This window comes from Psittacula echo, assembly GCF_963264785.1.
Source record: "Psittacula echo genome assembly, chromosome: 3".
Lineage (NCBI taxonomy): Eukaryota > Metazoa > Chordata > Aves > Psittaciformes > Psittacidae > Psittacula > Psittacula echo.
In genome coordinates this window covers 7741158-7764991 of record NC_137736.1, presented here as the reverse complement: position 1 = coordinate 7764991, position 23834 = coordinate 7741158, and the positions used below count along the sequence as shown (strand labels likewise).

Below are 23834 nucleotides of genomic sequence, written 5' to 3'. Positions count from 1 at the left end.
CAGTGGAAAGGCTTGCTGGACAGTTTCATGCCACTGAAATGTCAACATGTCCAGATTTGTTCATAGTAGTGTACCTGTGCTTCTGAGCACAGGTCACAGCAGATTGGCCCAATCTCCCTTTTTAAAGAGGCCTGGGTTCTGTAGAAGTTCTTCAGAAACCACTTCAATGCTATTTCAGCTATCTCCCCACAGTCAAGAGTGCTAAACAGAAACATGTCTTAAGGGTCACAGAAGAAAACCTTTCCTATGCCTAAAACTCCTTCTTCCTTAGATAGTAGTGCTAACGACTGATCTTTGGAATCACTGGATATTTTTATTGTATTTTGTCTTCCCTTAAAGCAGTTCAGTCTGGTAACAGGTGGTCAGGAAGCCCTAGGAGGTACATGTCATAGATGGTGAGAGCTCCCATATGAGGTCTTTAGTAAAGCCAATGTGAAAAGTCATCCTAATTTTTATGTAATGTATCTCCTCATTTTTACTTAAATTAGATTATTTGCCTATTAGTGTTTGCCTTAAAACATTATTTAAGTACTTGTAACACTAAGACACATACAATGTATACATGTCTCATTCTACATTGCTTAGATGAAACCAGTGAAGGTATGCCCTCAGGTTGCACATTTTCTGTAGAGAGAGGTTTAAAGAGTAGACCTTCTTACACTGGATCTTTCTAACTAGGTTTCTGCTAACCAGATCAAGCTGTGTCGTGATTTGGTGAAAAACAGGCTCACTCATGAGTGACGATGTATTTTTCTAGGGCATAAACAGCCATTGCTGCTGCTTTGAGAAATGTTCTTACAGAAGAAAGGCAGATATTTAGTACATAGCTCAACAGTGAAAGTATCCTACTCTTACTTTAGTAGGTTTGTGTGAAAAGGACTCTGAGGAGCAGGAGTCATCAAATCCATCTTAGCTTTTTGAATTCTCTGGAATTTGTGCTGGTAAATTCTTCACTGAGTAATGAAGATGATTCATTGGCTTAGCTTAAGTTTTATTGTCCACCTTGCTCATGCATAAGCTCTATATGGAGCTCTGTTCAGATATGCAATTAATTTAGATTTACATGAGTCCTTAAGCTTGGTTTAAATTGTGCGTCATTAATTCGCCAATAAAAGATAGTAATTAAACAAGTGATCTTTTGACATCCTAGTTGGGAAAAGATTCTGAGAGGAAAAATGAAATCAGGTGAATGGTCTGATAGTAGACTACATTGCTTTCAACACACTGCAGGTCTGATCTGAAAGAAGCTGTTTCTTTTAGCTCAGTGCCTTCCTGGGATTCTTTCAAAATGATTGATCATAGTATGCTATAGTCAATGAAACTACAGCAGCAAATTCAGTACTATTTAATAGCATGTGTAGAGAATTTTTCTTTGAACAAAAGAAATCTATCAGTATGACACATGCAGCTTTTGTTTCCTAGTCTGTCTTGAAAGCTGCTTGTGAGGTTTTCATGATACTGATGGCATATTATAGTAATTGCAGGTTGCTTCCCACACACACATATTTTATTATCTTGCTCAGAAAAATACATTTGAACAGTAAATAAGAACTTGGTTGCTATGTGTAATCCATATAGTCTCTTGACTGAGGTCTCTCCTGCTTCAAAGTGACTTTGAACTGTGTCACCTACTAAGGGATTTTAATTATTGAGAAGTTCTTCTAGGAACCATTACCTTTCTTTTAGGAAGTGTTATGTGAGTCTGAGGTATATGAGATGGCTTGGATTTCTTACAGTATCAAGAACAAGAGGGAACACAGGGGTTGAGAAAGTTCACCCTTGATGTAGGAAAGCTACACTCTGAAACGGGCTGACCACTTTGCATACATAGCAAGTGATGCTACTGCTTCCAGGTAGTGATAAAGCTATAAAGCTGATAATGCAGTTTATGACTTCGAAAGCTTTTCTGATTATAATTTAGCAGCCACAATGGTTCTGTATATTGAAATGAAGGCATTTCAAAGAAAGATACCATAAAGATGCTAGCTTTAAATGTTTCCCTAACTTTAAATCCATCTCCTATCTCAATGGTGCTGTCATCTGCCCACAGTATAGTGTCACTTACAAGCATTCATGCCGTGTTTGAATAGCTTGAAATACATGCCCTTTGCACCAGGCAGCTAAATCTCTGCATGTTTCATACTGCCACCATATGAGATCAAATACTGCATCACTGAATCCTTTCCACACTTCACAAATGTGACCCCTGCTGTGTGAGGAATGCCAAGTTTCCTCTTCCTTTAAAGGAAAAGAGGCCCTACCTAACTGAGTTTGACCATCCAAGTTTCCATGGTTTCTCACATAAGAAAAAGGTCATCACTGGAGGGATGAAGGACAGCCAATCTGAAATGAATCCACTTCATAATATCCCAAAAAAAAATCCTTCTGTTCTCCTACCAAGTCTTTGTCTGAGCTTTTATCTCTCTTTAATTTGGGGCCCTGTAGATTCTTAACTGTTTATGCCAGGTGTCTGAATAACTCCCAGGACCACAGATGAAGTAAACATACATAAGTGTGATACGTATAGTTTCTTTTATCTACTGTGCATGGATTGATCTATGTTCTGTCTTTAAATTATCAGTGATGAGGGTTTGGTTTTTATTTGCTTATGCATAAAGCAGATTTTACATTGCCGTATGCAAACTATTTGCTTTCTTTGTATTGCCAGATGTAGCATGCTAATATTGTCTTTGTCTTATCTGACCTCTGTTCACAGGCGTGGAGCGTACTTCTGCTAGATAGTTTAGTTTATACTTCTTTAATGCCACACATAAGAAAATTTGTCCTTCCAACCCACTCAGAGTTGTTCAGCTCACTATAGACCTTGGACATATCTTTTAATTTCTGCATTGTCTGTCTACAAAATAGGAATAGTCATGATGCATTGCTTTTGACTGGTAAAATGCTTTGAACTTCTCAGGAAGAATGGGTTGTAAAAGAGTCGAAGCGTTCCTTCCTTCTTCCACGAACAATAAATCAGCAACTGCCATGAAACAGGGTTACTATATATACTCTTTTGAGGAATCCTTCCAGAATCCATGTTTCCTCTCTATTGTTTTTCAAGAAATGTGCAACTCATCTAGGTTAGGCAATTGGGAAGCATCCCTTTCCATAGACTGTTAACACCACTGCTGCAAAAAAAAACCTGCATGAGACTGGTATTTTTCTCTAAGGGAAATTATTATGACAGTTCTACCAAAGTCTCTTCCTTTCAGAGCACAGATTTGCATAGCTAGCTTAGGGGGATTACGTGCTTTTGGAATAGCTACTAATTCCTAGTGTGCCCACAGTCTATGGGAGTTTTTAAGTTTCTTCTTAACATGGCCTTGATTTTCTGCCATGACTCCGAAGTCAGTGGCAATCTTTCCAGAAGCCTTCTATGGATGGCTTGTAGAGATAGTGACCAGTAAGTAGTCTTACTCTGCTTACAAAAGATATAAAGCAGAACTGATTTTAACCATGATGTATTTTCAGGTTACATATAAGAAAGATCAGGCTGGATATAGGGAAGAAGCTCTTTACTGTGATGGTGGTGACACACTGGCACAGGTTGCCCAGAGAAGTGGTGAATGCTCCATCCCTGGTAGCGTTCAAGGCCAGATTGGACAGAGTCTTGGGTGACATGGTCTAGTGTGACGTATCCCTGCCCATGGCAGGGGATTGGAACTGGATGATCTTAAGGTCCTGTCCAACCCTAACTATTCTATGATTCTATGTGTATGTTAAGGAGATCATCAGGTTTATTGGTGTTGGAGAGAGGACAGAATTGCTTTGGGAGGTTTTATTTTGGTTGTTACTCTCCTTGTTATGTCATTTCAGCAAAATCTGAATTTTAAGAGATTTCTTTTCTGTATTTTGCTTTAATTTGTATGAAACAATAATTTGGCATATAATAGTTTGCATTTTGGCTTTGTTTTATTCAAAGAAGCATTTTTAGTGGCTACATTTGTTTACCTAGGTTTTACTTGAGAAGTGAGAATTTCTGAGCTGGGCAAGAACCTATGAAAGCTCAAAGCTAATGATGGTGTTTGCATTAGACAAGACACAGTTCAGTGAGATGCAGTGTGCACCTTCATTGTCTGAATGTTAGCAAGCAAAATTGACACCATATGTGCCCAACTGTAATTGCTCCAAGAGGGGGAAAAGAGAAACATGTCAGAACATTTGAGTAACACCTAATTTAGCCCATGGTTATAAAATAAAGCTGATGGTTGCTTAAAAACAAAAGTAGAAAAATATTATGGTTGTATTATTCCTCAACAGCACTTCCTACGTAGGTGAACTTTATCATGGAGACAACACAAGTGAAAAGAAACATATAACAACCTTTTATGGTATTTTTATGGTATTTTATTTTTTTCACAGTAAATAAAGTGGTTATGAGGCTCCAAGGAAAATGGCCCAGATGTTAGTGAGTTGTATGAAATTTAGTGGAAACAAGCTGTAAAAAACATAGTCATAAAACAGCCTGTCAATGCCACACATCTGGACAATGCAGCTGTATGTTCCTGCTGCTGTCATCGCCCGAAGAAAACTCAATAGCCTTATTTCACCCCAATTAGGCTGCATACCAGCAGAATCAGAATTACACAGGGCGGGGGGGGGGGTTATTTTCATGAAGACAGATCCTCTCAAATTCCCTTCAAGCAGTTTTTATCTTTCATTCAGGGCTAGTGCCTCAGACACTGGTCACTTTGCAAACAACACTCCAAACTATTCCCCTTCATTTGCTATCCATTCAATGCCCTTACATTTATTACTTTATATTAAATAGTTGCTTGATGTTGCTTCTTTGCTTAAAGCCTGAAAAAAATGACATTTTTACTGTGAGAAGTATATGTCTGTTGACCTTGACATAAATCTTAGAAGTTGTCTCTGTTTTATTTTTGTCTCATACTGTAGCAAGTATAACTTCCTTTGAGGTCTTAGGAAACAAAAAATAGGCAGGCATCTTACTGATACGGTATTTTTCTGAACATGTGCTCATTTTCACCCACACATTGTACCATGTGAGAGAGCATTTCCTCATTTCAGCATGCAAAATATGTGTCAAGTGCAATATTAAAATGAGTTGTAGTTATTCTGTTTGTTTGTTTTTCTGCAGGTGTTAGAAGTAGCCAAAGCCCTTCTGGATAATGGTGAAGAAATTCCAGTAACACTAACTGGAAAGCTGTTGAAATTTCAACTGCTTTGTCTCAAAGAGAAGGACCTTCAGAGAAGAGAAGCTGAAAAGAAGGTACTATCATATGCCTTAGGGAAGATGCTTAATTAACTTTAGGAAGACACCTCTATTCTAATGTCTAGTCCATAAATTCAACTTTCTCCTCATGCCTAGCTTCCTGGATCTGTAATTGAAGAATGATGTTAATAGAAATGTATCTTTTTTAAGTTAATTAGATTTTTGGGTAAGAAGCTCTCAATTCCTCAAATGCAGGTGAGATGGGGGAAAAAAAAAAAGAAAAGAAAGAAAAAATACACTGCGAGAACCCTGTGCTAGAGGGAGAAGGAGTTTCTTAGCGCAGTCTTAGGCTCAGTAGAAAATAAAGCCGAAAACTAGCCTCAGCTGAATGTCTCTTCTGAGGAAAAGGGAGGAGAAGTATCAAGGACAAATGCAGAGCAGCACTATGAAGACATTGCCATCATGAATCACCTCTCTGGAGGAAATGTGAAGAAGTTATCTTTTACATCCTCTGGCACTAAGGCAGGATGAAATTTACATAAACTAATCCTGGCAGATGTTTTTTGAACCAGTTCTTAAAACCTTCCACTGCTGTGCTTTAGCTTTTCTACAGCAGTCAGTATTACTGCTTGACTGCTTCTGCAACATAGCCATTTGGAAAAGGTTTCTAACCGTATGAACCATATCTAATTTAAACCTGTTACCTCTTTGTCTCTCGCTGTGTATAGGGACAACAGTTCTTCCCCTCCATTCTCCAGAAATCTATTACATATTTAACTAAACAAACCCAAATATATGCCATGTTTTCTAGTTTTTGATTATGCTTGTTCCGCTCCTCTGAACTCTCTCCAAGCAGTTTGTATCTTGAAGTCTGCTTCTCGGAACTGGGTAGCACATTTTCCAGTGTTCCCAAAACTTGATGCCGTGTATTCTCCGAGATCATCACTGCTAGCTCCAAGATTGCCTCAGTCAAATTGCTTATTTCTTCTAGGAGGAATTTCACCAAGCTTGCACAGAATCGCAATCAGATCACACTTCTAACTGCTTTCTAACATCTGTAATTTAGCAAAAAGAAGTTGGCAGTAGTACATTTCAACAACTTACTGAACAATTGGTCTTTGCTAGATAGTCCTTTTCCAGCAAATATTCATGCAGCTGAAGACTGTCCTTGGGAAGTCATATAGTTGCTGCAGTAGTTTTTCTCTGTTAATTGATCAAAAGCTATACTGTAAAATGAGTTGACATAGAGGCGTAAGCAGTCTGTGCGTGTAAAAGGTGCAAGAAGAAAACAGTTTCATAGATTTTGTGTAGTTGAAAAGTCTGTAAGTTTCTTTACCAATAATTCTACTTGTGGGATGATGGATGAAGTATAGTGCACAAGGACAAGAATATTAAATTCTAGGTGATAAAGCTGTGTCCTGTTCCCATAGTATTCTATTGCAAAATAGATTAGCAAATTATAAGGTCAATCATAGAATCATAGAATGGTTTGGGTTGGAAAGGACCTTAACATCATCTAGTTCCAACCCCCTGCCATGAGCAAGAGTGCTTCACACTAGACTGTTGCCCAAGGCTCTCTCCAGCCTGACCTTGAACACTGCCAGGGATGGAGCATTTACCACTTCTCTGGGCAGCCTGTGCCAGTGCCTCACCACCCTCACAGGGAAGAACTTCTTCCTTATGTGTAACTTGAACTACTGTTTCAGTTTGAACACATCACCCCTTGTCCTATCGCTCCAGTCCCTAGTTAAGAGTCTTTCTCCAGTATCCTTCAGATACTGGAAGCTGCTCTGAGGTTTCCACACAGCTTCTCTTCTCCAAGCTGAGCAACTCCAACTTTCTCAGCACATGAGGTGCTCCAGCCCCTGATCATCCTCGTGGCCTCCTCTGGACTTGCTTCAAGGCTCTAATTATTAGATTATTATTAGATTAGATTAGCAAATGATAAGGTAAGCCACAGAAACATATGAAGAATCTGAGAAAAAGAAATATTTTCCATCTGAAGAGAAGTGAGAAGCTGAAGCTATAGAGCAGATTTTTTTATAGTGAATTGAGAAAAAGTGTCTTTTCTGTTAGATATCAGTCAAGGCTAAGAAGTAAACTGCAAAACAAAAATTTGAAGTGTAAAGATTAGGCACTTCAATATTAAAATGGAGCCTTTAGCTTTGATTTGGCAAGATTACTCCTGTAACTATAATATTATTTCCCTGGAGAATCTGAGGATAGTTGGTATTGAAGGTTGAAGAATTTCTGGAACTTGCAGTTTCTCCTCTGCTGTAGCCAAGCAGTCTGAACAAAGTTGTCACCTCCTCTGGTTTATAACTACACCAGAGCGTGATAGGCAAACACTAGAGCAGCAGTTGAAGGACAAAGAGTCAAGAATGGGAAGGGCTCTTGGCTATGAGGATGCTTTGCAGTACAGAATGGGCAGAAACTGGCTTTTCTTTTAGAATTCTTGCTCTAAATTGCCTGCCACAAAATTTTTAATCCTTTCCAACTAGCTTGTACAGTACAAGTTCCATTGCCAACAACTCGGGGTTGAAACCGGGATTTTGCTAGCAGATCAGTTCTCAGAAAGCCAACATAACTGTCTATTGTTTTCTAGAACAGACACCAGTTAATAGAATGAGTTGGCAGAAGTAAACCAGCAAGTGCATGAACAAAAATAAGCCATTATGAAATGTCTGTATTTCATTAGGAGAAGCTTGTGATGCATTGACAGGTGTATGCATTGAAATTAATCTGCAGAAGAGAAGTGTCTCTGAATTAGAAAACAGTTTCAGGTAGTAAGATTCTGTAATCTGAATCTTAAAATAACAAAATTACGGAATGTAAAGCTAATGGAAGGTGAGGAACTCCACAAAAAGCTGCATCTTGTAGGGAAAGACAAATGTGACATTGAGTGGAAAGGAAGGAGTCCTAGAAAGGAGAGACTTTTACTTCCTAAGGTATTAAGGTTGACTAGCGTTCTGTGTTGGAGTCTTTCCAAGTTCAGAAATGTCTCTGGTTATTTGAGACTGACTTACATAAAACAATGCTAATGCAAGAGATAAAGCTGATTGTGAACTTGGTAACCTGATGACTGTATCATTTGTTTTGATGTGTTCCTCAGCCTACAACTCAAAGTAATGGTATCAAAATATTTGATTTGAAATGTCCAAAGTGGAATAAACTTGACAGAAAATAATTAAATCATCCAGGTCCCCCATTTCACAGCACAAATACTTTTTAAGAATCTCTTGAAGGTGTTTCTAAATTTACAGAAAGGGAATGCATGAAGAAGGGAGAAGCAGGAAAAGATTTTCTGCTTCAGTTTTGAATTCAAACTAAACACAAGCTCTACAGCTGGAAAGTCTGCTTTTCCAGCTGGATCTAGGAAAACCAACTGTGTAAACTGCCCTATCTCATTTGCATGGAGAGCTTTTCTCCTTTAATAGCCTTTAAAGTGATACCAGCAGGATAGTAACAGTGCTTTAATATCATTTTACTGTATTTAATTTAGCTTTACAATCCTTAAATGTCATTCTTGCCTAGTTAGTGTGTAGTACTGCTGCTGAGTAGATACAAGATAGAGGCTTTCTTGCTCTTCTAGCACCTTGCTTTGCCTTAATGTATTTTGGATTATTTGAATTTCAGACTGGCTCTGAGCTTTCTGAATTTATAGTGTGAGGCTTTGGGATACTTAAAAAACCTTTTTTCAATCTTTACTCCTAAATTACCAAGCAGAATTTAATATAGGTGGTTTTGTTTGAAAATAATGAGAATGGCTGAGTAATATCCTGTGTGAAATGAGCACAAAGTCTTGGTTCTAGTTTGTAGTGGACAGATATTTGGATCAAAGAAAAACAGTGCTGGTACCATTTTACACCATACTCAAGAGTGTTAACAGAGATGCTGAAGTCTTATCAGAAATTGAGGTTTTGTCTTATTTTCCTTCAGTCCAGGGCAGATTTCTGCCTGATGCAAGTGCTGTGGTGACAGTAACCTAAAGCACAGGGATTCTTTACTCATCTTGATTCTTTACTCATCTTTCTACCAGAATATTTCATTAGTTTTGTAGGTATAATGCCTTCCTACACCTCACAGTTCCTTTTTAATGGGAAGACTTTACACTATGATTTAGTGAGAATATAATGAACAATGCTGTGTTTGAGAAGGATAAAGCAGAGTGCTCAAGACAGCTTTACTACATCAACATTGTAGTGGCTGAGAGGGAAAATATTCAAATAAAAAAGTTAAAGCACTACAATTTTACAGCCCTTTGTTCTTCACAAAGGCTACAATGAGAATTTATTAATCTTGTCAGGCAGAAGAACACCAAAAGGAAAAAGATGGAGGGAAAGAGAAAACTAAATGGCTTGGAAAGAGGGAGAGCATCCCTAGTGCCAAGGCAGCTGAGAAAGAAAAGAAAGGAAAAAAGACAGAAGGAAGCTTTCAAGCACCAGGCACTGTTAAAAAGAAAACCGAGTTGAAGCGACGGGGAAAAGTGGAAGAGGAAGTCAAATACATTGGTATGTAAAAACCAGATATACTCCTGATAAACTTGTTGGAAATCTTGCAACCTAGCTTCTAACTTTGTTTTTTAGCTTGTTGAAAAGTCGAGATTTATTTGGCAATATTAAAGCATTACCACTGCATTTGAAAAGGGTACTGTGTTCTGCTCAGCATTAGGATAGATTGTGCAGTCCAAGAAATAAAATACAGATGAGGTATATGTGGCATGTCGACATCAAAATATTTTAGCATGTGTAAGACTAGAAGGAAGTGGCTAAACAAATGCTACAGAAAACCTTTCGGAATATACACTAAATACGTTTGTGTATACAAAGTATCCAAAGGTGGCTTTCTCTTTGTATTATGAAGTATAACAGAGCCATATACCATTGTCCGAGGATGAAGCCAGGTTCTATACAAAGGACAATATGATTTCATTTGCTGTAAAAACACGTGAATAGAACTGAGACTAAAGAAATCTACTCCAGAAATGAGCTGTACAAGGTAAAGAATAATATGCTAACAAGTGCTAAGAAAATCTTTATCTTTTAATATATAGCACCCATGGTTACAAATTTCACTGGAACTGTGTAAGATATCCATGCTTTGCTGCCTTCCTAGTCACAGCCAATGAAAAGACAAAGGAAAATATAAATTCCCATCAAAAACTAATAGCCATGAAAAGTATCCTTTGTTTAGTATGCTAAGTAATTTTATATTATGAGCTGTTAGCACTGCTGTTGAACTATGATTTCATTGACTTGGATTTGTCACACTAGTCCCAAGGATATTTATAAAATAGCAATAGCTGCAGATTGCCTCAAAGGAGAAGTTGTTGAGGTATTTTGTGCTTGGTCACTTGTTCTGTATGTAATTTTACAGTCATGTCTGTACTGAGCTGAAGCCATTCTGAACAATTCACCACATTCATTGTGCATCCACACAGTTGGACTTAAACAAGTTGATTCTGACTCATACAAAAAATGTGTTCAGTGAATTTATTTCCAGTCTGAAGACGGTAAGGAACTACATAACAAGGAAAAAGGTAACCTGACCTTGCTACTTCCTCTAGTTGTGCTGAGGAAGGCAGTGAGGAGGAACCTGTAGCCCTGAGAAGATCAGCACTGCTCAAACCCTTCATCTAGGCTACAGGAAAAACGTAACTATTGTTTTATGGAGAAGTAATTGTTTCTTTATTCATCACAGTTATACTTCAATGTCCATACCAAGAGAAAATTAAGTCCAGTACTGCCAAAATTTCTGGCGGCTATTCTAAATGCACATTAAGCATGGTGAAACAGCTCTGTCAGGATTTTCTATCTTTTCTTGAGAACATGACAGTTAAGGTTCTCAAGGACCTCACACTAAAGCTTTGATTTGTATCTTGGGACAGGGTGGTGCCAGCTCCATTTCTCAGTGTCAAGAACATACTGATATATGAAACTTTTCTACTGAGAATGTAGTACTTTAAAAATCTTCATGCATATTTTATACTTCACAAGAGTCTGAGCAGAAGACGTGAAGAACCTTGAGTGATCCTTAAAGCACTCTTCAGCACTTTAGAGAATCATAGAATAATTTAGGCTGGAAAATCACTTTAAGATCATCGAGTCCAACCGTAAACCTAATACTACCAGGTCCACCACTAAACCATGTCCTCAAGTGCCACATCTACATGTCTTTTAAATATCTCCAGGGATGATGACTCCACCAGTTCCCTGAGCAAGCTGTTCCAATGCTTGACAACCCTTTCAGTGAAGAAGATTTTCCCAATATCCAATCTAAACCTTGCCTGTTTATAATTGTTTTAATATAACTGTAGTAAGCAAAAAAAAAGCCAAAAAAGAGAAATGCCACAATTTTTACTCGAGAGTAGTCTGAGCTGTTACTCATATCTGACCATGTCTTGAACTCAGAGACAATCCATATCTGTTTCTGATGGTTAACAGCCTCTTTATCATTCATCCCTCGTACATTATCACCTTACTGAAAGGAATGAATTAGATCACCTGATCATGTAAGTCTTCTGGACAGCATAGTCTAAGTCTTCTGGAGAAGAGAAGACTCCAGGGAGACCTTATAGCAGCTTCCTGTGCCTAAAGGAGGCCTACAAAAAAACTGGAGAGGGGCTTCTTACAAGGGCATGTAGTGATAGGATAAAGAGGAATGGCTTCAAGCTGAGAGAGGGGAGATTTAGATTAGATACAGGAAAAAATAATTATTCACTGTGAGGGTGGTGAGACACTGGAACAGGTTTCCCAGAGAAGCTGTGGCTCCCCCATCCCTGGCAGTGTTCAAAGCTAGGTTGAACAGAGTCTTGGGTGACATGGTCTTGTGTGGCGCATCCCTGCCCATGGCAGGGGATTGGAACTGGATGATCTTAAGGTCCTTTCCAACCCAAACCATTCTATGATTCTATATTTTGCATAAAATTACTGACTCATTCAATCCATGGGATCAGTTGTTCTGACTGCTTGTCCTTTCACTACAGTCCTTGATGAAGGGCCTCTCTCCAGCATCCTTGTAGGCCTGCTTCAGATATTTTGAAACTTATAAGTAATTATCCTGCTGAGGTTATAAAAGGGCTGCTTCTGTGACCTTAATTTGCAGTATCCCTATATAGTCAAGCAAAACCAGAATTTATTTAGCTATTCCATGTCCTTGTCTTTAATCTGGTTTTATTGCATTTTGAATAGATGATGAACCAGAAGATGGTGCCCATCATTACTTTATAATTTTGGATTTCCACAACCTTCAGTTGTTGCTTGTGATGTTTGAGCTTGGAATTAACATTTCAAGTGTAATTAGAATTTCTTCTGAGAATTACGAGCCGTTGCAGGCATACTTGGGAGCAGCTAAACTTAAAGAAGAATCTTCACAGTCAACTGAAGGTAATCTGGTCATAACAAAATCTGTATAGAAAAGAGGCTATTATATATCCAAATAAAGACTGTTCCTGCTGTGTTTTTCTCCCTCTCTGTGCTTTGTGTTTGTGCATGCTAGCTGTGAGCAACTGTGTTTGCCATTGCAAAAATGGTAAAATTTGAAGGTAATGACTAACTAGAAAATAGAAGTGCAGAGAGCAGAAAGCATGGGTTTGTTCAATTTCATTGTATTTATAACACCTACTGGGGATGAAGGGACAGGGCCAGGTTTCCCCAAATATTTCCAAAGTGATACTATACTTTGTCTTGTATATGTAATAGCAGGAAGACTTTAGTAAACTTAGATAATTATTAAGTAAAAATTGTAAGGGAATTTTAAAGAGTGGGAAAAAATGTGCATCTTGATGATAGTATCTTGTGTAAGCAGTGTTACAGCTAGTAATGTAAGTTTTCCTCATTACTAAGAAAGGACAGGTGGCATAGTAAGAACAGCTTGGCTAAACCAGGCGTTCTTTGTAGACTTCAGATACAAGAATGCATTTAAGAATTAGAAATAGATCAGGTCACTAGGAATGAGAATATATGTTTATTATGAGCTTATTAGCACAAAATCAGAAATAGCAAGACATAAAATGGGGTGCAGGAGGAGGAATAAGTTACATGTTTGTTAGCTGGTAAACAGAGAGGAAGAGCTGCCAGCAGGTGATCCTGAGAAGCCTGGCAGTGGTTAGTGTTTGGGGAGGCTTTTTGTACTTCTTGTTGGTATGTACTTCTTGTAGGAATTGGGTTGTGGGGTTGTAATTTATTTTCACTATAAGTACCATTCCAGACAGGTGATACTTTTAAGTAACCACAATTAATGCTAGTAGCAGAAAGATTCATCTTCCAATTGTGAAGGAACAGGTAAAATAACTGCTACTTATGTAAGGTAGAGAACTTTTCAGATCAGCTGATTCAGATCAACTTACATGGTATTCTATTTAAAGATTTACCTGCCATTCTCATTCCTATTTGAAAACTCATAAAAAGCAAGTGAGATAGTGGAAGAAGAGCTGTAAGGAAGAGGGAAAGGAGCACAAATAGCCAAGGCTCTGTAATCTGCATAACTTCTATTTCTGGAAAAATACTGGAACAGATAATTTATAACCACTTAAAAAAAGAATGAGGAGATGAGTAACACCTAATGTATGCAGTTCAAGAGCAAATCATGTCAGATAAATTTAATTTCCTTACAAAATGAAGTACTGGCCTTCTGAGCAGAGAAATAGCGTTGTATGACTGGATTTTAATGAAGCTATTTCACGTAGCCCGCAGTGAGCAAGGTAGGTCTAGATGAAAATTTATAGTGGGTGCAGTCTCATTCAAAAACTTTGGCCTCTGTAGAGTAACTTTTAAAGGTTTACCCTCGAATAGGATGCATGGAGTGGACTCAAGGGAGTTTGTCCTGTGTCTGATATTATTAGGTATTGTCATGGGTATTAGAATAAGGGGTGAGGTTCAAATGCAAATCTCCAGATTATAAATGAGAATATGTCCTGAAAATACCTGAAGTAATCTGATCAAGCAAATCAATGGTGAGGTAAGACCTTGTATGAAATATGTGTCAATCACAAAAGTTCAAAATGATGGAAAAGAAGATTATTAAGGATCTATAAAATTTTACTTATGAGGAAAAAAATGGAATTGTTATCCTTAAGTTTAAGAAGAGAAGGCTGAGTGATGTAGTGGAGAAATGATAAAAGTTTTGAAATTTGTAAAAGGCTAGGACAGAAAATGAAGTGTCTGAATTGGAGTCAAGGAAATACAACAGAGCAGGTAGAAGCTTTCTACAGGTGAGGTTAGTAAAGTATTGAAGTAGTCGGAGTAGGAATATTGTTGAGTCTTTGAGGCTTTTGAAGTTATATTAAGATAAATGTCTGCCTGTATTGATACAGGTATAGTTGATTGTGCCTTGGAGCAGTTATTAACTGAAGTATTTCATAGTTCAGTGACTTACAAAATAGATTGTGGTTGATCATTTCTGTAATGTACAGAGAAATTTTTAAACAGGAAGCTGTTAACCTGTAAATGCCGTTCTGTTGCAGTGTTTCTGTTGTTCTTAGCATGAATACACATCAATCATGGATTAAGGACCATAGCTTTCATGTTCCTTTTCCTTCCCAAGTGTTTACATCCCCTAATGACTTTTATTTTGTGGTCAACAAGTCAAGCACTGTTAGTACCCTTTCATACTGTTAATTTTCTGTTCCTCTAAAGTCTAGTAGGTGTACCACTACTAATTCAGCTTTTCTGAGAGAACTCAGATCAATCTCTCAGCCTGACAAAATGCAATTAATTTTTCCCCATTTCTGCTGGAAATGTGTGACCTGGCATATCCTAGTGATTCTTGAAGACTTTAATTCATTCTGAGAGTATTTACATGATGAAAATATACTTAAGGCAGGTACAAGGAGAGTGAAGAACTGCCTTAGGAGAAGATTGGGTTCAAAATCATCTAAGGAACCTGAAGGTGCTCAAGTCCATGGAACCTGGTGAGATGCATCCACAGGTCCTGAGGGAACTGGCAGATGTAGTTGAGAAGCCACTATCCATCATATTTGAGAAGCTGTGGCTGTCTGGTGAAGTTCCTGCTGACTGGAAAAGGAAACATAACTCCCGTTGTTAAAAAGTTATAAAATGAGGACCTGGGTTACTACAGGCTTACCATGGTGCCCAGCAAGATCATGGAGCAGATCCCCATGGAAACTATGCTAAGACACATGGAAAATAAGGGTGATGGGTGACAGCCAACATGGCTTCACTAAGGGCAAATCGTGCCTGACAAATTCGTTGGCCTTCTAGGATGGGGCTACGGCATTGGTGGATAAGGGAAAAGTGACTGACATCATCTACCTGGACTAGTGCAAGGCACTTGACTGTCCTGCACAGCACCCTTGTGTCTAAACTGGAGAGGCATGGATTTGATGGGTGAACCACTCGGTGGGTAAGGAATTGGCTGGATGATCGCCCTCAAAAGAGTTGTGGTCAATGGCTTAAAGTCCAAGTGGAGATCAGTGGCGAGTGGTTTCCCTCAGGGTCAGTGTTGGACTGATCCTGTTCAATGTCTTTGTCAGCCACATGGGCAGTGGGATTTGATGCACCCTCAGCAAGTTTGCCAACAACACCAAGCTGTGTGGTGCAGTCAAGTTGCTGGAGGGAAGGGATCCAGAGGGATGTTGATGCACTTGAGAAGTGAGCCTGTGCAAACCTCATGAAGTTCAACAAGGCCAAGTGCGAGGTCCTGCCATGGGTCGGGGCAATCTCAAGCACAAATACAGGCTGGGCGGAGAATGGATTGAGAGCAGACCTGAGGAGAAGGACTTGGGCTTTCACGAGACCCCACCTGGAGTATTGTGTTCAGCTCTGGGACCCTCTAACACAAGAGGGATGTGGACCTGCTTGAGTGAGTTTGAAGGAGGTCACCAAGATGATCAGAGGGCTGGAGCACCTCTTCTATGGAGACAGGCTGAAAGGGTTGGGCTTGTTCAGCCTGGAGAAGAGAAGGCTCTGGGGAGACCTTAGAGCAGCTGCCAGTGCTTAAAGGGCCTATAAGAAATCTGAAGAGGGGCTTTTGACAAGGGCCTGTAGGGACAGGACAAGGGGAGTGGCTTCACTGAGTTTTAAACCCCTGGGGCCACTGGAAATACACAAGTGAGGTATTTGGCCATCATAATTACATTTTGGAAGTACTGAGCACCCATAAATCCAAATGAAAGCAAGTCACTGTAAGTTTAGTGTCCTTATGTCTCTCAAATTAGGCTATAGTAGATTCCAGAGTGTGACTGTAAGGTTGGCATCAAGAGAGAATTTTCTTTTTTTGCAGTAGCTAGAGCATCTTTGAAAATTGATCATTACTGTGCAGTGAATCAGGAAACCATACAACTTCTAGGTTTTCTATCCATAGTCATACTGTACCTGAATCTCCACCTTTCACACCAATAACATTGTAATAATAAGGCTTGCTTACCCTATACTTAAATATATACTAATACATGATTTGTGCTTTGTGTAAAAGGGTATTGTACTGTGATTTATCTAATAATTGCACATTTTAGTTGTAGAAGCAGAGAAAAGAAAGAACAATAAAGCTATCAAAGATCTGGAAACATTTTGGAAATACCTGGAACCAATTCTGAACAGTGGAAAGCCTGGATCAAATCTCTTTGATGTTGCCAGACTTCATCACGTAGTTAAGGAGAGTGCCTTTCCCCCTGACTGGTCTGACAGGGAAATGCTGGTCAGTAGATTCTGCTTTCAGAACACATGGCATGCTTTGGGGCTTGTAACATTTAAGGCAGTTTAGAAATTACAGGAATTTTAGCTTAGCCTTCTATGGAACAGAACCAGTGCAATTGATACATTTGTAATCCTGATCAGAAATTATTTTCTTGTATATTATCTTGTATTCACAAAGACTCCTTTGCATAAAAATACCTGGAGTTTCTTAATATTGTAGGCCACAGCAACGGAGTTTTAAAACAGTTCAAGATACTAAATTTATTCAGCATCTTTACATAGACCAAATTTGGATCTCGTTGGAGAGTCAGATGTCTATGAAATAACACCAAATTATAGTTTTGTCCTCATAACAGTAGGTCACCTTACTGTATTTCAGAACATTCACATGAAACCAAATAAAATGAATGTGAGAACCCTTTTTGACAGAAGATGCTGGTTTAGCATATCCAGTACCTCTTCGTTTTGTCCAACCCAAAACATGGCTCTGGCATATTACTCATTATCACCTGCTCAGTCAGGACTATTATTGGGCACTGCAAGGGAAAGTGAAGCAGTAGGAATTGTTTCCAGCCAGGTTCTCAACTATAGTGAGGTAAAGGGTCAAATATTTTTCAATCCACAACAGCAGCAGTAAAAAAATATAAATTGCTAAAGCAGAATAGAGCAATATGCCATAATTCAACCTACTGTATTTGTGGTCTATGTTATTAGGGTTAAAGGATAGATTACATTCTCTTAACACTTATTTATTGTATACTAAATCCTGTATAGAAACAATCTCCTGAACCAGGAAGTACACTTGAGGGGGATCCTGAGGGGATCAGAACCCAGTTTGGCTAAATCCACAATGGTTTCCAAGGCAGACACTAAAAATGCCTCAATTGAGGAAACGTGTAGGCTTGCTACTTACAACATTACTTATCAGTATGTTATTGATTTCATGTTAAAATATTCAGGCTATTTTGGGAAAGAAGTTTTTTATCTTGTTTATGTTTCCCATCATCACATCATGTCTGACTGTTGCTACTGGTGAATATCCTGCGAGCAGCTATATTATAGCTGAAATAAAATTAAAATGAGGAAGCCTTGTCTTCTTAGAATGACTCTGTAAAACATTTTGAATTAGTGGAGAAAAAAAAAAAAATCCCTTGCAAGACTTTTAAACAGTTGTAGATTTTCTGGTTAGAGAGCTAAGGACTTACATGGCTAAGTTACATGATACTTTTGTATGCAAACTTCATCCTTTGTATCTGATTTTCTGTCATAGCTTGCATTTGGCACTGTGGTGTTTGAAAGCATTGCTTGTTTAATGTATGACTGCCTGGACTGGAGAAGACAGCATCGTAACTACTTGGAAAACACCAAGTTTACTAGTGTGCCTGCATTATCAGAGAGGAAATTGACACATCCACGTGAATCTGAGGCAAGGATCCTTCTCTACTTGTCAAGAATAACTAGTTGTAGGCTAGAAATGCCTGTCTTTAATTCTGCACTTAAAAATTCCCCTTTGACCATCTCTCCATGTGTAATTTTATGTGAATAAAATTGGGATTTTTCTACTTCAGCATTTAAAAACGCAGAGAATGGGGAGGGGGGAAGGAAGACAAGCATTGGGAAAACAGGAAAAGGGAAATTTTAAGGTTCATACAGGCATGAAGTATCACAGGTGTAAAAATTCCTTTAATAGCTTATGATGACACCTTCTTGGGGCTGAAAACTCTACATGCCTGCACAGAGGTACGTGTCTTGTTGCATATCTGTGGAGTGTCAAAACAAGATTTAGTTCTGTGCGAGATCAGCTTCCTTATTTTGTTCATGGTAAACAAAAGCTTCAGTAGGCAGAAGAAAGTGGCTTATTAGGGCATGTACTAGTGACAGGGAAAAATGGGCTTACTCCATCTGTAGCAGTACTACTGAATGCTCATTTAGGGCATTCATAAGACTATATTCTTACTGTCTTGTTCTGTTGAGAGTTAAATGAGATTTCCCTCTCCTAGTATTAGCCGTGTAGAAGTTTAGCATCCGGCCTAGGGTTAGCGAAACCAAAGCTAAATTAATCAAATAATTTTTAGGCTGGAAAAGACCTTTAAGATCATTAATTTCTCCCACCTATTTGTGCAATCCTCATTTGTTCTACTGTTTCTGATAGGTTTTATCTTTATTTTTGTTCCTTTAGGTACAGTCACTATCACAGTTTACAACTTCAAAGAAAAAAGGGCAAGCAGAAGAAATTCTTCCAACACCAACTTTATCACAGGGTATGTCTAAAGGATTAAAGCACTCATCTGTAGCTGTTCACTCTGTCATTCACCTGAGCACAAATACTTGGCATGATTTGCACAGTAAGCTGAAGATGTGACTCAATGTTGTGAGAGTAGTTTCTTGGTGAATATATTGTGAAAGTCTCCAGAAACTGCAGTGGTGATAACCAAGTTCTTTAGAAATCACTTTTTCTATCTGTTCCTAGTCACAGTCAGATAGAAGAGCTCTACAGGGGTGGACTTTGTTAGCCTTTCTAAGAAAAACTGTCTGAACATTGAACTGATTGGTAATAGAAATTGGCATTTCTGAAGAAATAGATCATAATGTCTTATCTATTATTACAACAGCTTCTTTTTTGGATACTTCTGTGGACATGAGGTATTACAATGACTTGCTGAGTCAGATTCCTGAGGAATACTTTTCTGTACCCTTAATGCTGAACTGCATGTTGGAACAGGTGAGAATATTCTCTTTATAATTCCTGTGGGTAATTCTGCTTAGACTTGGTATAATGAATTGATCAGAGATCAATAAATCCATCTGTTTCAGCCAAAAATACAAAACTGGAAGCACTGACAAGGTGGTTCAATACAAAGGAGTCACAACTCAGAAGTGACATCTTTGGTTTTCTTTTATATTGTGCACTTATCTTGTATATACAGTGTTACTCTAGAATTATTTTCTTCCTAAGATTACAGATCAAATATAATCAAATGAGGAAAAAAAGTAATTTTTTTAGCTAAGTCAGTATATCTGTTTTTCATGTCCTGATGTCCTGCCACAATGTTAGTGATTGTGAACTTGCACTGGTTTACTCAGTACAAAGGTCTTAGGGAAAGCCTAACATTAAAGTGGCGTATACTGATGCTCATGCTAGGCAGAGCTGACTTCTGTTGAGTTTAGGCACAAACTAAGAGTTAGCACAGCTCCACAGCATGATTTGGAAATCCTCCTCCTTTTAGAAAGAAAATTTCAGTACTATATATTTTTTTATTATTTATTTATTTATTTATTCCTTTTTCCAATTTAGTCTGAAAATAGACGCAGGCGAAAACACCCAAAAAAAGGTCCAACACCTGATACATAATCAGTTTTTCATTATCTGTGTTCATTAACATTTTGAGTTGGAAATAACGTTTCTTCTTATCCTTCCAAAAGCAAGTAATAGGAGAAAATATTTAATTCTGTTTTCTATAATCTTTGTTTTGGGCAGAAACTAACACGGAAAGTTGCATTTTGCTACAGTCTTGGCAAAATTTATGGCTGTGTGTTTGGCTGTAAGCAGGTCAGCTTGGTAGTTTTAAATTAAGGAGCAGACATACTGTAGTGAAAGCTAACACCTATCATCTTTGCCAGGTCATCGCAAGTGAAGAAGGCCTTACACCACCTAGTCTGGTAGTACCAGAGCCTCGGGCAGATGGGCTACATCATACCATTGCAGAACATATAGCTTCTGTTCTTCCTTCTCTTTCACTTACTAAAAGTGAAAAAAAGGTTTGTGTTATCTTTAGTTCATTTCCTCAAATGACAAATAAATCTCACTATTGGTGTTTAATTCTTTTTTTTTTTTTTTTTAACAGAATCTATATGACTACTTTTCACCTAACTACAGTGAAGAAAAGCCTGTCACCCCAGAGTATCCTCTCTTATTTAACTACCATGATACCCTGGCTCAGCGGTTGCATCTGCTGAAGGTATCGTGCCACCTGTCATATATAAACAGTTCTGAAATCCACAGGCTGTAAACATTCAATGCACTAAAAAGGGTGGTGTTTTTCCGAAGCAGAACAGTGTAGCCTACATTCTTTCCTCCTGAGATAGACACACTAACATATTTAGTTGGCTTAAGAAGTGATGAGTTACTGCTACTGACAGAGGACACAACACAGACAGAGCATGATAGTGATTTCAGTGATCTGTTGGCATTATTAATAAGAATATTCAGCTTTTGGCATAGTTGAAAGATACTATAGAACTCTGATTTACTGTAGTTAAACACTGGTGAAACTGGAAGATTAGTTACTAACTTTCTAACAGTGATTTAGCATTTGGACTAGATTAAATACTAAGATGCAGAGAAATGTGAGAAATGGCATAAAGGTTGTTAGTGAAGACAAGTGTATTCAGGTTGGCTTAATAGTTGAAGCGTAGTGTATAACTAAGATGTTGCCAAATTCTAACAAAGGCAGAAATGTTCAGAGACTGCAAGGTTTGGGATTATTGCAAAGTAACAGTTTCTAGACTTTGTGAACCAAAACAAGCCAAGATGTAGTTTTGCCATTAAACTTTGACAATACTCTGAAGATAAAACGAGTGGTAATACAGTTCTAGATTTCACAGTTAAGGAATGTCTGCTGGCTTCATGGATTACAATTTGTCTGTGAAATACTTTGACAACAATTGATTATAACAGTATTCAGAAACAAATTGAGCTTGATACATTGGAGGAGGCATTCAAGCAAAAGGCAGGACTGAATAATCACAGAGAGAGATGCTCTTAGCAGGCATGTATTTGATGAATATGGTATACTTGCTGAAGAGGAAGTTCAGGATATAGCACAATGAGGAGTGGATAGCACAATAATGAGTGGTGGATAGAGGAAAAAGATTTGGAAGATACAGTCCAAGAAAAAGGTACTTAAAGTGTTTAATACTAAAAAGTGTTTAATACTAAATTGTTTAATTTAAAAAGTAAAGTGTTTAATACTAAAAAGAATGAAGTTGGAAGATACCACTGCTTACTGGTATCTATATTTATCTTTTTAGATAAATCCTTAAATATGTAGGGATGATGCTGTCACAGACTTGATAAATGAGTTTACAGGCTTCATTACCATGAGAAGTAGCACAGACCAGCTGAAAGATACGTGGAAGGGACCTGCTGCCTGTCTGAATAGATCAGCATATGTTTTTGCATTCCAGAATTTTTGAGTCTAGGTAGCACAGGCAGATGTCTTCTAACAAGTGTCTGTAGTTATGCCGTAAGTTATTCTCTTATGTATCTCCTTTTTTTTTTCTGCCTAAAATACCTGACAACATAATTCAAAACCACACTGTGAGCACATGCTCAAATGTAAGTCCAACTGACTTAAGCACATGCCTATGTCTTTCACTATAAAAAGAATTCCTTATTCAAACATAATTTTTAGGAATCCACTAGTGTGAAAGTTTACTTTAATTCTGGTAACTTTGGGGTTTGTTCCAGGTCCAGGAGAACTTAAATCCAGAAAAGATTGAACGGGAAATGATGGCTAAACTTCCTCTTACAGAACTTATCCAGTTAAACCTTCCTTCAACTGCAAACAACCCTAAACGCATGGCCAGTCTCCACGAGCTCATGCATTACTGTACCAGTGGTAAAGAGATTATCTTTTGCATTGATAAAAGTTCCTTTTTCCAATTTTTTTTTTTTCATCTAGTTGATCATCTTATTAAATAGCAGGAATTTAGGGACAAGTTTTTTCACCTCCCTAAAACGTTTTGCAGAATTTCCCATTTTCCCGTTCTTGCTTATATCTTAGCCTACTACACAAGTGGGTAAACTTCAAACCTTAGTTTCATGGCTGATGGGAAGAGCTATACAAGTATTAAATATTGCATAAGTAAGAGCTGAAAGTCTGTTAGAACTTCTTTATCTATTTATATTCACAAAAATACAAGCACTTACTAAATCTGAGGGGAAAAAAAAGTTGTACAAATTACAACTATTATCACTATTTTGACCCTGGGAAGTAAAATGCACATGTATCTCAGAAGATTTTTATTGCACTGTGAATGGCTTTTAGAATGTATTTGGTGGAAGGTGTTGGTGTCAATAATGAAGTGGCTTCTGTAATAGTCCTTTTATCAAACCAAGAATACATTCACTTCTTCAACTGTAATTACTTCTGCAGTTACCTTTTCTTGGAATGTGCATACCACCATGATATACACTGAGAAGCAATCCCAAAGACTACATAAATACCCTTAGGTAGTTTCAGAGGTTTAGGTTACTAAGAAACACAAACATCCAAATCCCTTTACATTTATGCCATCATACAAGGCACAGGATTTGAAGGTACTTTTCCAGCTATTCAGTCCCGAAATCCCTTGTGTTGGATTAGTTTGCATTTGCTGCATTGTTTCTAGTTATTGGTGTGTTCATTTGGACATTGAGCTATTTAGGTAGTCTATTGCTGTAGCATGCTGACTGATGGGTGTCATATTTGATGGTCATCATTGGACCATAATATATGGCCAAACTCTCTCAACTCTTAATTTAGCTTTTAGCAAGAAGAGGATTGATCTGAATAGGAGATATCCAACATTTTCAAGATGTGTAACACGCTTGGTTGTTTAACTACCATAAAGGGAAAAGATTTCAAACTGAAGATACTTTTTGGATGATTTGGGCACTGAGCTACCTGCCTTAAAACTCAATGCTTCTTGTTATTATCATTGTTATATGGACACCAATTCATACAACTGTAAATAGGATTTATTATTGCTTTTGCACCTTGCATACTTCTGTGTAAACTGTTAAAATAAAAATTACTTTAATTTATTAAAAATTAAATTAAAATCTTGTCTGAGGACAGAAAAATTAATACTTGTTTTGAGAGCTACAGATAATGAAAAGCCATATGATAATGGAAAACTTTTCATTAACTGAACCAGTTGTTAACTGGTTCGATAAGGTCTACTCAGTATTTTAAAACCAACATCATTTATAGAAAAGTAATGAGCCAGGAGGTATT

General features: G+C 37.9%; 1 protein-coding gene across 1 annotated transcript in view; it reads left to right on the top strand.

The window, feature by feature from the left end:
- SPAG17 (sperm associated antigen 17) overlaps positions 1–23834 on the top strand; it is a gene marked incomplete at both ends in the record, with an annotated part of 104477 nt that overhangs the window by 19197 nt on the left and 61446 nt on the right. Inside the window, 12 exons of the mRNA XM_080612689.1 lie at positions 5105–5262; positions 6036–6067; positions 9219–9301; positions 9486–9690; positions 12370–12564; positions 16653–16834; positions 18104–18259; positions 19013–19094; positions 19446–19555; positions 20455–20592; positions 20679–20792; positions 22304–22454. Coding sequence (XP_080468815.1) covers positions 5105–5262; positions 6036–6067; positions 9219–9301; positions 9486–9690; positions 12370–12564; positions 16653–16834; positions 18104–18259; positions 19013–19094; positions 19446–19555; positions 20455–20592; positions 20679–20792; positions 22304–22454 — 1606 coding nt within the window. The remainder of the gene's footprint in view (positions 1–5104; positions 5263–6035; positions 6068–9218; positions 9302–9485; positions 9691–12369; positions 12565–16652; positions 16835–18103; positions 18260–19012; positions 19095–19445; positions 19556–20454; positions 20593–20678; positions 20793–22303; positions 22455–23834) is intronic.